At 31.6% G+C, this 15,477-nt stretch overlaps 1 protein-coding gene and 1 long non-coding RNA gene across 2 annotated transcripts; both read right to left on the bottom strand.

Annotated features, from left to right (window-relative positions):
* Positions 1-1,357: 1,357 nt before the first annotated feature.
* Positions 1,358-3,962, bottom strand: LOC143049403 (uncharacterized). Its single transcript, XR_012970219.1, has 3 exons — positions 3,589-3,962; positions 2,512-2,625; positions 1,358-1,449 (listed from the first exon to the last, which is right to left on the bottom strand). It is a non-coding gene; the product is annotated as an uncharacterized LOC143049403 (long non-coding RNA).
* Positions 3,963-11,776: 7,814 nt separating this feature from the next.
* On the bottom strand, positions 11,777-15,127 carry LOC143049401 (uncharacterized). The gene is made up of 4 exons (XM_076223054.1): positions 14,790-15,127; positions 13,804-13,917; positions 12,848-12,938; positions 11,777-12,178 (listed from the first exon to the last, which is right to left on the bottom strand). Exons 1-4 carry the CDS (start codon positions 15,082-15,084, stop codon positions 12,034-12,036), a joined length of 645 nt encoding a protein of 214 aa, XP_076079169.1. The 5' UTR covers positions 15,085-15,127; the 3' UTR covers positions 11,777-12,033.
* Between the last annotated feature and the right edge of the window lie 350 nt (positions 15,128-15,477).

Here is a 15,477-nt window from a genome sequence, read left to right as displayed (position 1 = left end):
GTGGTTGATATTCTTACTGATAATCACGCAACGGTCACTATTGTTGAGGGGGTAAACTGAAGTAGACCGATAAGAGGTTTTATGAATCCTATTATACTCCATGTTTCAAAGCTTTTTTCCGTTTGCATTGGTAAGTATAAACACGTGATTTAATTTTGATTGATATATTCTATAAAACAAGGTAAACATGAGATTATTTCGTTGTTTGACTTAGACAAAATGTATTTAGATTGCTCTAATTTTCTTGTTTTATCACGAGCATTCAAATTGAAATATTTAGTTACATTTTTAAACCAACATATTTTATTCCTCATTTATACAGCATTAATCAGTATGCTCTTTCAAAATTGAAATATACATATTTCTAATAAAAAAAAATTCACAAATTCGTCAAGGATCTTCATTTCGTATTTTACAAACAGTAGCATTAAGCTTGTTTTTGATTTGCATCGTCCTGTATTTTTACAGATGTGTTTTGAATCGGTTTCCGAAGCGCCTTGTCAACGACAGCATACACAACACTACATACATTAGGTGAACTGAGATTCTTTGTTTCGTTGCTGGATTTTGAAGTTTCATTTTTAGTAATGTCTTCGTTGTCATGACATGTTTGCAATGTTTGTGAAGACCTGGTTTCTGCATTGATCTCCACAGTATTGTAGTGATTATCGATTTCAGAACGCCTTGCTGTCATTTGTTGCCGTTCTGAATCAACAGTGGAATAATTAATGTCAATGTCCTGATGTTGTGTTGCTGATACATATAATATATTGTCTTTCAATCCATCATGCTGTGGATCCTGATTTTCTTGATTTGAATCTGGAACAGTGTTCTTTCGCAATTCGCAAAGTCTCTTATTTGATCTTCTCCTGTACCAAATTAAAATATAAAAAAAATAATCATACTGAAATTTATATAATTTCCTTTACAAATAATCTATACTCGAGGCGATTGTGGACATATTTTGTAGGTACCAAATGTTGAAAGGAGAATGAAGAAATATTTTTATTTACGGTCTTTTGTCTCGTGTGGTCTATCAACATATCTACTTTTTCATACTTTTTTGACGGAGTAAACTAACTGACGGGATTCTATTTTCAGCAGACCTTTGTGTTTCTCCTCCCAACAGAAAAGACAACACAAGAATTGACACCGATGGGAATATAAGTTTTAAAATAGACATGGTGCGCATATATACACATAATAGAGACCTGGAGTGGTAGTAGATGCACAAGAAGATTAATGTATCATGATTTGCATGTTTCAGTTATCGTATTACAATAAATTTGCCTGGTTAATGTGTTACATAAATTTGCATCTATATTGTTTAAGTATTTTCCGAAGCAATAATGTCTTACCTTCTGGTGATAATTATAATAATTATGGCAATAACAATCAAAAAAAGAACCCCAACACATATTCCAATAGCAATAAACAGTGTGTCATCATCTAAAAAGATACATTATAGTGAATGAAAGGTATCATTGTTGTTAATCTAATCTATACTACATTGTATTAGCACAAAGTCAACAGTTTTGTGACCAATACAGCGAACTAATAAGTACCTTACAATGATTTATTCATGCAGTTGTGACTGTAACCTTCACGGAAATTAAAGTAAAAATAAAAAGTAATGAATGTAATGTTAAGTTAATTTTGTCATACCAATAAAAAAATCGTTTTCGACTACAATAGTACATGGACAAAAAAGTAAAAGTACTAAAATACTGAACTCCGAGGAAAATTCAAAAAGAAAACTCCAATATCATATGGCAAAATTAAAAGCTTAAACACATTAAACGAATGGATAACTACTGTCTTATTCCTTACTTGGTACAAGCATTTTCTTATGTAGAAAATGCTGGGTTAAATCTGGTTTTATAGCTAGCAAAATCTCTCACTTGTATGACAGTCGCATCAAATCCCATCATTTTAAAAGCGATGCGTGAATAAATTAAAAAAAAGATAATAGGCAAAAATGTAATAAAAAGGGGTACAACCTTCAACATTGTGTAAATTCTACCCATAAAGAATTGAAAGATTTACTTGAACCGAATCCTTGCCGTGCCAGACACATGGTTAGATTAAATTGAACTCAGACGTATAATCGCGCGTTTGATGTCACACATGCAGATATAAAAAAAAAATGACGTTCAAAGTATGATGCAAGAATACAGAGCCACGTCAAATGGATATCACAAAAAAAAAGACTTTTGAGTAAAAGTAATTTTAATAAAAAAAAAAAATTATGTAACACATTATGAGGATGATAAACAACGTCAGTAGGCAGAATCTATACTTCAAGACCTTTGTGTATTATATGTTAAGTTATGCCAATTATCTTTGTGTTTGTTTCGTTTACATCATCAATAAATAAAAGTTGTTAAAACCTACTGTATTTTTAAAGTACCTATATTAATAACACAAACTACAAGCTATCGAATTTATTTTAGAAGAATCACATGGAAATAGAAAAAATCATTTCCAGCTTAAAAGTCAAGAATACTCTACCGTGTGTTTCTTGCTTGATTTCGGTGGGGATTATTGACGAAGATTCATGCCGGAAAACTTCAGACTCGTTGCAGATAATTTTCAGTCTTTGGGGTATGTTATTAGTATTCTTATCTATTAATGATAATAAAACGTAAGGAATTATTTACTAGACTAATTGAATATATACAAATATGATAAGATACCGTTTCCTGAAATAAATACGACAAAAACCTTCGCAAATTATAGATTTGATGTGTGCTAGATGGAAAGGCATAAGTTTGACAAATCGTTTGAACATTAAGTTTAAACGCAATTGCTATTTAAGGTGCGAAAGATACATGATATGTTTTAATATGTTTGATACCTCTATCACACAAAGGTAGACAAAAGACTGTGATGTGTAATTCATTATGATATGCCATAAATTTTTCTCCAATATGCGTTCAATTGTGTTGTTTTTCTTTATTTTATACTTAATTGCCATGATGAGCTCCTCATCTGTCATTTAACGTAAAATTTAACGTAAATTGAATGTAAGTTTAAACGTACAGTTGTGTTATCTGTACGTGTTCGTATGGTCCGATAACTTCATTTACATATAATAATTATTGCGTTTTGATATAAAAAAAAATTTAAAATTTAAAATTTAAAAAAAAATAAAATAAAACCAATTCCAAATGTCATTAAAAAAGTGTTTCAAGCAGTTATCAACATTTTAATGTTTTATAAACATTTTCATATGATAACTTTTCTGAGGTTGATATTTTTGTAAGATTTAATTCCAAATAACGGTTCTTCAATAATTAGATGTTATAGGAAATGGTATTATATAAGTGCCAATGAGAAAACTCTCCATTAATACTTTTGTTTTTGGAAATTTTAGACATGTTATCCTAATCGATTTGTTTCTTCATTTCAATAAAATGCAAAGTAGAAATATAATGCATTACAATAAGTTGAAGACAAGTTTGCCTCTTTACGGCAAGTTGAAGACATCCCTAACATCGGTTAGAATAAGATTTTTTGCAAGATTAATATTTGTTGCTTTATCTTTGCACTCATTTTAAACATGCCTTGAACAAAAACTAAACACACCTCGGATAATATGCATACAGTATCCTCGTGTAAAGTTTCCTGGTATTATCCTCGATGTGAATCTAAGTACACAATTTTTCACGATTGACAATTGTCGACGATCTACATCATTTGTACATTCAATTGGTTTATACACAGATTCATCGTTTGACATTTCAATATCTATTGCAAGTCCACATACATTGTTTTCCGGTGCTGCTGCTGACATATTTTGATATTTTTCTACACATATTTCTGTTGTTACTATATGATTTTCTAGAAATACATCGCAAGTACAACCACCCCGATCGACCATCACACGTAGTATCACACTGTCGAGATATTCAGCTCCGTTTCCGTTTTTTTCTATTGCAATAGAGGACATACACATATCGACTACTGCAATTTGAAAATAATCAAGCATAAATAATGTTACATCATTACTAACAGATTATTACATGGTATTTTTTTCCTATCAGATGTATTATCGACCCAATGTTCAATATCAGTCCTAGAGCCCAAGGCTCGAGGTCTGATATTGACCTAGGGCTGATAATAATCTAGTATGAAAAATGACATGTTATGATCTTTTATCATGTGCTTCAACAATCGAAAAAATAATGGAATTTAAGTAAATAGACTTAAATTCAGTTATCGCTGGGGCCACTGACGGATTATGTTTCATGTTTTAGATTTACCCAACATGAGTGACGTTATATTCTGTGATGTCATTTAGTCCTTTTTAGAATTTCATCACAGCAAGCAAGCTGTTTAAATTTCGTAAGCGATAAAATTGAATGGAATTTAAGTAAATAGACTTAAAATCAGTTATCGATGGGGCCACTGACGGATTAAGTTTAATGTTTTAGATTTACCCAACATGAGTGACGTAATATTCTGTGACGTCATTTAGTCCTTTCTTTAATTTCATCGCAGCAAGCAAGCATTTTAAATTTCGTAAGCGATAAAATTGAAAACCCGCCCTTCCACTCCTTTTTTTGTACGATATACTGCTCTTTTGTATTTATTTTTCAGGTTTTGTGTTGGTGACAGTGGTGATACAAATTTGACTGATGATGTTAACGTGTTTGCTGTTGAGAAAAGTGACTTTTATTTGAACTTTGAGCACCATTAATAGATTCCAGTAAATGGCAGAATTCGCTGCATAGAATCTTAATGTTAGCTATGAAATTTTAGGTTTTTGGATAATACAGACTACACTTGTGTATCCCACGGTGTTTTCCAAATTTAAAGCACCAGTGTATCCCACGGTGCATCTTTACATTTTCATATATATCTATCTATCTGACTATCTATCTACCTATCTGGTTGCCATATTATCTTCGGGTAACCGACCATATATCTATCTGCATATACATATGCATCTATGGTCTATCTATCTATATATATATATATATTATATATCATATGAATCTATCATATTATGAATAAAAGCTGTGGCCAGATATCGCCAAACTATATATGTATAACAGTTTAATATATTGATCCTTTAAAGTGGTTCTCAAGTTGAAGTCTAACAGATAAAAGTTTACGGACGTCGGACACAAAATGTAATACATTCGATATGAAATCTGTCTATCAAATTCATCAACAGAGGAAAAAATAACAGTGTAATATATTTTCATTCTAACGATATAAAATCAACTCTCCTTTTTGATGTTTTCACTGAAAACGAACTATTGGTGTGTATTTCCCGTAATTTGCCAAGTTACGCCAGAATGCCATATGATAACGTTATGGAAAGACATGTGATAAATAGCTTGAGGCATGTGATCATTTTTCCATATCAAACCGCTAAACACCTTTGCAGAAAGTATGGAATTCATGTAAGTTGAATGCTATTATCGTACTTGCTTATACATCTATGAAATCCAAAATTTGTATTTAAATATTTGTTTGCAAATTACACATAAATTAAATATCTTTGTCATATGACATTTAAAAACAAGAATGTGTCCCCAGTACACGGATGCACCACTCGCACTATCATTTTCTATGTTCAGTGGACCGTGAAATTGGGGTCAGAACTCTAATTTGGCATTGAAATTAGAAAGATCATATCATAAAGAACATGTATACTAAGTTTCAGGTTGATTGGACTTCAACTTCATCAAAAACTACCTCGACCAAAAACTTTAACCTGAAGCGGGACAGACGAACGAACGAACAGACGGACGGATGAACGGTACGACGGACGCACGGACACACAGAATAGAAAATATAATGCCCCTCTACTATCGTAGGTGGGGCATACAAAGAAAAGGCACATTGCTTATGTGGTTGCCATCTGATGGTCTCTGATTAGTTTGTGTGAATACAATGCCTGCATTTGTGCTTACTAGTATTCTGACAGTCAAATAAATCGAAGTCAGAAGCCAGCTGTATTTTAGTGGTTGTCACATATTTTTTTTCACATTTTGTACATAAATAAGGCAGTTAGTTTTTTCGTTTGTATTGTTTTACATTAAAAAAAATTTTGTCATTTCGGGACATTTGATAGCTGAATATGCGGTATGGGAGTTGTTCATTATTGAATACAGTTATTTCTGTGTCATTTGGTATATTTCGGAGAAAGTCGCATTTGCAATTATAACACATTTTCTGTTTTACATATAGACATATACAATATATATGGTGTCTTCAACAAGACTACAGAAGAAAAATCACAAAAATACCGAACTCCAACGAAAATTCAAAACTAAAGTCCGTAGTCAAATGGCAAAAATTTAAAGCTCAAACCTATTAAAAGAGGGACGAAAGATACCAAAGGGACAGTCAAACTCATAAATCTAAAACAAACTGACAACGCCATGGCTAAAAATGAAAAAGACAAACAGAAAAACAATAGTACACATGACACAACATAGAAAACTAAAGAATAAACAACACGAACCCCGCCACGAATGGATAACTACAACGGTCACATTCCTGACCTGGTACAGGCATTTTTATCTGTACAAAATGATGGATTGAAACTGGTTTTATAACTAGATAAATCTGTCCCTTTTATGAAAGTTGTATACAATTCCGTTATATTGACAACGATGTGTGAACAAAACCAACAAACATTATAGGTAACAAGAATGTGTCCCCAGTAAACGGATGCCTCGCTCACACTATCATTTTCTGTTCAGTGAACCGTGAATTTGGGGTACACTCTCTAATTTAGTATTAAATAAGAAAGATCATATCATAGGAAACATGTGTACTAAGTTTGAAGTTGATTTGACTACAACTTCATCAAACACTACCTTGACCAAAAAATTTAACCTGACGCGGGAGAGTCGGACGAACAGACGAACAGATGAACGGACGAACGGACGAACGAAAGAACGAACGCATAGACCAAAAAACATAATGCCTCTCTACTATCGTAGGTAGGGCATAAACATGTAAAAAAAAGAGAGAGAATACAGCAGTCACAAAGAAACACAAAATGCCATAAAACAAAGTTAAAAAGTAAATTATCAAAAATGAAAGACAAGAATACAAAATGTTACTAAAGCATAAATAAAGGCATTAGCAGTATACCGCTGTTCCAAAATCAAAACTCGGTCGAGAAAAACAAATCAGGGTTACAAACTAAAACCAATTAAAACACATAAAATATTAGAAGAGAACAACGACACAACAGAAACACTAAAATGAAACGCACACATAAACGAACTATAAAATAACAATAGCCATTTCCCTGTCTTGGTACAGGACATTTTCGTAATCACACAATGACGAAAAGTATAAAGAACAGAGCCTCGTCATATCTAACACAGAATCACAAACGGGTATATAGACAAATCACATTAGCGAAAAGGAAGCACACGAATACAAATATTTACTTCAACATAAAGTTCCCACCAACCATGAAAAATCCCATCAGAGGTTATTGGTATTTGTATCATATCTCCATAATCAATAGTGGTGTAAAGTACTTACCTGGACTGTCCAACCGTACAGGGCACGGATTCGGTATTTTATAATTCAAACCTATAATAAATGAACAAAATATGAACAGAAAGGATATCTTTCTGATAGGAAACCGCATTTGTTGTGTCGTGGTAACGTCCTTATCCCGATTGCGGTTGGTTATGGTTAAGATCAACCGCCGGGTTTACACAAAACTGCTAACGGATTCTTGCGGCTACGTCACTAAGCATTCGTCATTAGGGGCTTTGAACAAGAACACGTCTGTCTTGTACACATGATTGTGTATACCAACATCCCTTAAACATGTTATAACCCTAAATATGAATTGAATAAGCCACAGGACGTAAAATAGTCAGCAATCATCAATCATCATATGTGCACTATATCCTTGCACTATGAACAATAAAACTAAGGAGTGTACACTCATCTTGTATCAGAACATGGCAGGTGAAACTACGATGTATGTTGTGTCATTTTGTATCATTTAATAACTTCAAATACTTTTAACATCATTTTTCTCAGTTGATTTAAAATATGGAGTAAAGAACTTACAGTTTTAACAGTATGATAAATTTACGTCAATTTTATATTATCCGAAACGGTGCATAGCGGGATGACAGGAACCATTATTAATTGCTTCTGGTTATTATCAAATGCCTTCCTTAGCTCTCTGGGTTTATCCTGATATAGGTCTGATTAAGGGTCCGATATGAAAAATTTAATGAAATTATCAATTCTTTTATCATAATAAACGGAAAGTGAAAGACATCAAAGAGACATCCAAACTCAAAGTTGAAAATACCATTAAAAAAATCCATGGCTAAACAAACAAATAAATATACAATAGTACACAAAACGCAAAATATAGAAAACTAAAGCTTGAGATACACAAACCCCACAAAAAAGGAGATTTCATGTGCTCCAGTAAGTAAGCAGATTCTTGGCAATTGTAATGTAGCTCATGTTCGTACAAGTCCGGGAATAAGTCTACGTTTTTTCTTAGCAGTAACCCTCTATCGGGGAAATCACGATAGAAAATACAAACACTGGAATATTGTACCAGATGGGATATATATTCTCAGCATGGAGGCCCTGCTTTGAATTGTGTTACATAAAAAATAAAAGTTCACAATTTAACTTAATTAATCTATGTTATATTATTGTTTTCTATTTTTCACATCACTGGGTCGATACCTCTGCTGGTGGACTATCCGTTCCCAAGGGTATCATCAGCTCAGTAGTCAGTACTGACATGATTTAACAAGTCTTACTAAAATTCTCCGTTTATAAATTTTGAAGTTATTAACATTTTGTGGAATAAAACACACAAAAGCATTATCAAATGGTATCAAAATACCTACATCATATACTAAACCTTTTGTCTTGAACAAATCTGTAAAGACTTTCCAGAAACAACGTTTTTTTCGTAATCACTATATCTAGTGATGGATTATTCTACCACAATGTGATGCACGGAACTCTGCATATATTTTTAGGGAAAATCACCTATCCCATTTTACTATGAAAAGACACTTATGCATTAAATACTCATTTGCATTCAACATGAAAAAAAAGGAAAATTCAACTTAACATTAAGAAACACTAGAAACAAAACATGCCGCTTTTCAATTCAACCACTGCATTGCGATTCATGTTTAACCTGTAACGTCGATATTTTCAGAATCAACACTATGTCCTGTCTTTTGTTAGTACAAAATGTACATGTAGCACTTCTTTCATTATTATCTAGAATGATGCGAAAGATATGTTAACAAAAGATAAGTAATGCAGAAATAATCATACCTTGTATTAATTCAAAATACATCCATACAGTTAGAATTATAATTTGAAATACTTTCATTTTGTCTGAATAAAGAAATAAAATATAACACATAAACTACTTTGTACTGGAGGTAAACACTGTACAACATACAGTTTCTATTGTGTGTAAGATAAATGTATTGATTTGGATTTCAAAACATTATACCTTTAAATGTGTTTATATAATTGTAATACACATATTTTATACGTGTTACATTTCGTTTCCGTGTTTAGACAAATGAAACTATAGCGAAACACCTTAGTTAGTGGTATAAATAGGTAGATTTTGATATATTTTCCATCGAAAAAAATGTGTTGAACAATCATTCAATTGGCATTTGGACGTAAAAGAGCTTTATGTTTTGTATGTTCCTTTTTGGGTCAGTTTAAAGCAAGGATTAAATATAAACTGCTGTGTTTTTGGAATAGGTTTTTCAGAAAACAATTTACGACAAACAATTATCGATTACTCCTTGGTAAACAAAACTCATGTGGTCATTCTACATGTTTGCATCTATGACTAATAATTTTGTTATTAAATCGTTATCTGACGCTTCTGCGTCATCATATCATAAAACGGGATGTGTGTATTCAAGTTTTTGTCAGAATTATTTCTCCATGATTTATGGCTGCTCATTTTATTTCTCCTTTGTTTATTCAATATTATCAACCAACTACAATTGTATCATACATATCAGCAAGCAGTTTTATACATTGAATTAAGTTTTTTCGAGACCCAACAGACATAATTTATGTGAATATGGGTTGAAAGGGAAAAAACAGTTGATACATTATGTAGAAACACTTTTTCCAATCACCTATGATAATGATATGCATGTAAAACTAGTTGAGGCTGTACCAAAAGTAAAAGGTGGCATTAACAATCAAATTTTGTTAAAAGTTATGTTGTACATCTCGTATTTCTGTTGGTTTTTTTTACAAATTGGAGACATTGCAGTTAAATATGAATCTGAATTTAATAGAGTGAATTGAAGTAAAGATATAAAGTTTGGAAGAGTAATCGGTCATGTGAGCAATATTACAAACACGATGACGTTTTCTGAAAATAACCTCAGTCCTTTTGAGGAATATCTACGGTTACATAATTGTCCACACGGTCCTTTATTTTGATTTAAATGTGGAAAACCTATTTCAGCTTTTTATTTGAATTCTTCATTAAAATGGTTGTTAAATGTGATATGTTTAGACACACATTTTGATAAACGATTCAGAATTAGAGTTGCAACATTTACAGCTGCCAGATGTACGGTTTTAGCCTTGATCCAAAACATGGGTAGGTGGAAGTCCAACGCCTTCAATATTATATACGACTTTATATTTTTCACATTTTGATTTAGAATAATCAAAGAAGCATATATACTCAGTGCATTGATAGAGGTCAGCATAGCCGGCTTTACCTTATGGTGGTTCATTTTTGAAATGATAAACAAGACTGTTTTATATATGTTGAAAAACGTTATCTATTGTAAATTTATTTCTTGTTTCAGCCATTTTCTATGTGTAATGTTTTTTTATTTGGTTAGTGGATTTTTTTTATATTTGTTTTTGTTTACAATATTAGTTATATTTGTTATATTTGTAGAGGTCAAAAGGGTTTGCTCTACACTATTAATTAAAATGCAAAAGGTATATATGTTTATTTCATTGTGTTTTATTCACAGCAAACATGCATGTAGCTCAGACTATTTTGATCTAGGTCAATTTATTTTTCTCTTGTATATATATATATGTTTACGTGCCCAAATTTTCTATTGCATATTTTTTTAGCCAAATGTACATTTCTATGTTTTTTGCATCGACAATAACAACTTTTATTCATAAACCAGTTGTTAGCATGATACGAGTTGTGTTCTTCGCTTATAAGTTTTGATGACATTATACTTAACCCCATAATCTCTACCCTATGTTTAACTTATGTGTGTTTGTGTGGGTTTTTTTCGGAGTTGAGTGTGGTGTCAACTTTGCTGAAAAGTATAGTTATTGCTAATGGGCAAGCTGAAAAAATAGTTTATGTATTAAATATATCATATAATGGAAGCGGAAAATTTTAAGATAAGTATTCAGGTTTTCAGTAAGACTGGAATTGTAACCGAAAATTTCAGCAAAAGATTAATTATACAATGTATCACCACGATATTTTTTATTCTGCTCAAAGCGATGACTCGTTGACTGGAGGCCAAACTATTAGAAGACTTAAAAAAATCAAATGTTGTCAAGGAGTAACAGTGTCTATGAATATGATGATTTATAATAAATTATTATTTGTTGTCAATGTTATTGAAATTGATGCGACTGTCATACCGGTGAGAGGTTTAGCTAGCTACAAAACCAGGTTTTATCCACCATCGTCAATATCAGAAAATGCCTTTACCAAGTAAGGAATATGACAGCTATTATCCATTCGTTTGATGTGTTTGGTCTTTAGATTTTGCCATTTGATAAGGGACTTTCCGTTTTAAACTACTTTTTGTTCGATATAGACTCAGCCCTCTGTCATTCGTCATTCATATTTGCAGAGAAAACCTTGATATCAGAAGGTTTTACTAACAAAATGAAGAAATGTCATATGCATGGAAAGAAGAACTTAATAAAAAAAAATTAATATAGACACAAATTGCATCGTGGATTATTTGAAGTATCTGTGTTAATTGTTAAAGATGTCGTTAATTGTATCCTTCCTTATAGAACTACGTCGTACGGATGGTCATCGGTCGTTGGTCTGTCTAGTGTACTATAGCTTGATGTGTTTCTGGACTCAGATAGGTTGTCATACTGCATATTTAAGTTTGCTGTTGACATTGGCTTCTTTATCTTGCATCCTTGTCTGCAAAAGAATCATGATTCATATTATGTTATCATTACTGACTTCTTATTAATTCGTGTTTGCCAAGCTTACTGCCAAAATTAATAAGACGTTTAAATTAAGCTTTATGAATTAAAACTACAATGCAGTGAGTGATATCGATATATGAAGATTATACATAAATTTAATATGATGAATTGAATTAAAAAGTTTCAGAGAAGGATTTGAAAAAAAAGTGTTTTATTTTAATAATAAATCTTGTCACAATGTAGAACTTCTTTGGCATGTTTTTATTTAAATATATTTATTGATCATTCCCTACAGGAATCATACACACTGTATAAGGACTTTATGACTTTGTTTTTCCATGAATTGTAAACATGAGCCATGGACAGAGCCAAAAATCATCAATAAATACATTCAATCTAGAGTAATGCAAAATAAAACAACTGCTGACCAATACAAAGTACATCTTTGTTTATGTTTTTATGTTTATATCATAGAAATGGCAAATATATGAAATTCCATTACTTTTTTCTTGTTCTTAAATTACAATTATCACTGAGATCACAGCCGGATTTTGTGGGTTTGATGATGCATCGTTCTTCGTTTTCTGTGTGGGTTGTATATACATGTATTAATGTTTGTCTTTTTGATCGTTGTCTTACAATCAAAAACAAGTATTCATACCTTCTTATGAGGATGCCAATGATACCGACGATAATGATGAACAGAGACCCAACACTTGCTCCAATGGAAATGAACATCGTGTCGCTGCTATCTGAAAATTAACATTTAGCAGTATGTGTAAAAAACGTCTTACTCATTCTCCGTCTGGTATATTATGTCTCTTTTTCAACAATGATAAACTAATAACACACTCGTTGGTACGATTTTCATAAAGGACACGTCTATTTCCCGCAATGTCTACCTATACTTTCAGTTTAATTGACATTAATGATTGTTAAAGATACTTTATATTTTTTAATTCAAGTGATTTCCTTTGCAGCAAATACTTTCTGGGGGTAAATGCGATAGTGGCCACAATAATCGCAACAGAAGCTAAAAACATTTTCAAATAACAATAAACTTAGTGGAATAATATGAACATACAGATGACAAAATAACACTTTTGTACATGTTCATGATACAGATTAATTTATGTAATCAATCAAGTTGGCTAGTTGCATATGCGGGATACAACTTATCTAATCTTTATAAATTTTGTTCATCCGACGCAGTTTTCTAGATTAAAAGTCACCGGAAACATTCGAACAAAAAACTGTTTGAATGACAAAGATGTTAAAAATTTAAACACTTGAAACCTTAATAAACAACATTTCCTACACAAATAGCAAAATACACATTTAATTTGCCAAAAGACGACTGAGTCTTAATTTTGATAATAACAAACATCATCAACAACTATTTATCTGTTTATCAAAATAAAACATAAATGCGTTTAAACAGTGCATACAATTGTTCTTATTATTTTTGTTTGTTTGATGAAATGTTAAAAATATAGCTTTTTATTCAATTATAAAAATCAAATGTATTGACAATCTTTTCTTGTCAAGAAGGTAAACAAAATATGTAAGAATGTGAACAAACTATTTATTTCCGGCTACAAATTTCAATATATTTACCGTTTGTTTCTGGGTTGATATCTGTAGGGTTTATTGATGACGTATCATATTGTAAAATTTCAGATTCGTTACAGACAATCTTTAGTCTTTGAGATATATTGTTAGTGATCTTATCTATAAAGGATAAGAAAATAAGGACATTTTTATTAGGCAAGTTTAACATGAATCATAAAATATGGATGTTCTTCACTGAAAACTATTTCTTATTGATTGAATACAAGCACCTTCATTACAATATCAAGTTTATGTAAATGCAAATACCGCAGTCAATTTTAACTGTGATGTCTTGTTTACCACATAAGAACATGTAGTTTCAATAGAGTTATATAGGTATGACAGTTCAGCACTTGTAGGTCTTCTAATATGTTCTTATGTGTTTGAATCCCTTGTAAAACTAGAGTGAAACATGACATAAATCAAATTCCTCTCAATTCTTCGGTCAGGAATTATGGTTTAAAATTTCTATATGATAACGTTTGTTGATTTTTTTTTTAGTTTGCTTTGAATACAATAAGTACACTAAAATTTCGTTTCTTCGCTCTTGTAATTAGGTTTACAATGTTAGTATAATTTGTGTTGATATAAATGCATTTTCTTAAGCATCGGAGATTACAACGTTCAATCAGGAAACGAATGTTTAAATTTTAAATGTCTTTATTTCGCAAAGTTGAGTGCGATGATAGATTTCTTTAAACACTCAGAGAATTGGATAGATTATTTTTTACCGAAGTCTTATTTTTTTCTTTTTACCATATGCAAGTGCTTATTTATTTTGTTTTAAACCTTAAAGGAATTCGTGGATACAATTTCGATAGAAACACTAATTTGCCTTATTTATATAAAAGGTATCTCGTGATATTTTTTTTAACGTTCTTTATATTTAAACCATTTTTAGCTAAACTTTATCAGTTCACTTCCAAGTTAAGGATAGTAACATCACCAGCGGATGTGTGTGAATGAATAATATCATACAATGGTATACAAACCTCGATTAATAATTATACAGTAACCTCGTGTAAAATTTCCTTGTACTATCCTGGAGGTAAATCTAAGTGCACCATTTTTCACCAGGGAGAATTGACGACGATCTACTCCATTTGTACATTCAATTGGGTTAGACACAGATTCATCGTTCAACATTTCAATATCTATTGAGAGTCCACATAAATTGTTTTCCGGTGCTGCTCCAGATATATTTTTATACTTTTCTATCAATAATTCTGTTGTTACTATATGCCTTTCTATATATACATCGCAAGTACAACCACTCCGATCGACCATCACACGTAGTATCACACTATCGAGATATTCAGCTCCGTTTCCGTTTTTTTCTATTGCAATAGAGGACATACACATATCGACTACTGCAATTTGAAAATAATCAAGCATAAATAATGTTACATTACTAACAGATTATTACATGGTATTTTTCATATCAGATGTATTATCGACCCAAGGTTCAATATCAGACCTAGAGCCCACGGCTCGAGGTCTGATACTGACCTAGGGCTGATAATAATCTGATATGAAAAATAACATGTTATGATCTTTTATCATGTGCTTCAACAATCGGAAAATAACAGTTTAATATATTGATCAAGTTGAAGTCTAACAGATAAAAGTTTACGGACGTCGGACACCAAATGTAATACATTCGATATGAAATCTGTCTAT

Source organism: Mytilus galloprovincialis, chromosome 10 (assembly GCF_965363235.1).
Source record: "Mytilus galloprovincialis chromosome 10, xbMytGall1.hap1.1, whole genome shotgun sequence".
NCBI classification, from domain to species: Eukaryota; Metazoa; Mollusca; class Bivalvia; order Mytilida; family Mytilidae; genus Mytilus; species Mytilus galloprovincialis.
The sequence above is the reverse complement of the archived record's forward strand: the minus strand, read 5'-3'. Positions and strand labels throughout refer to the sequence as shown.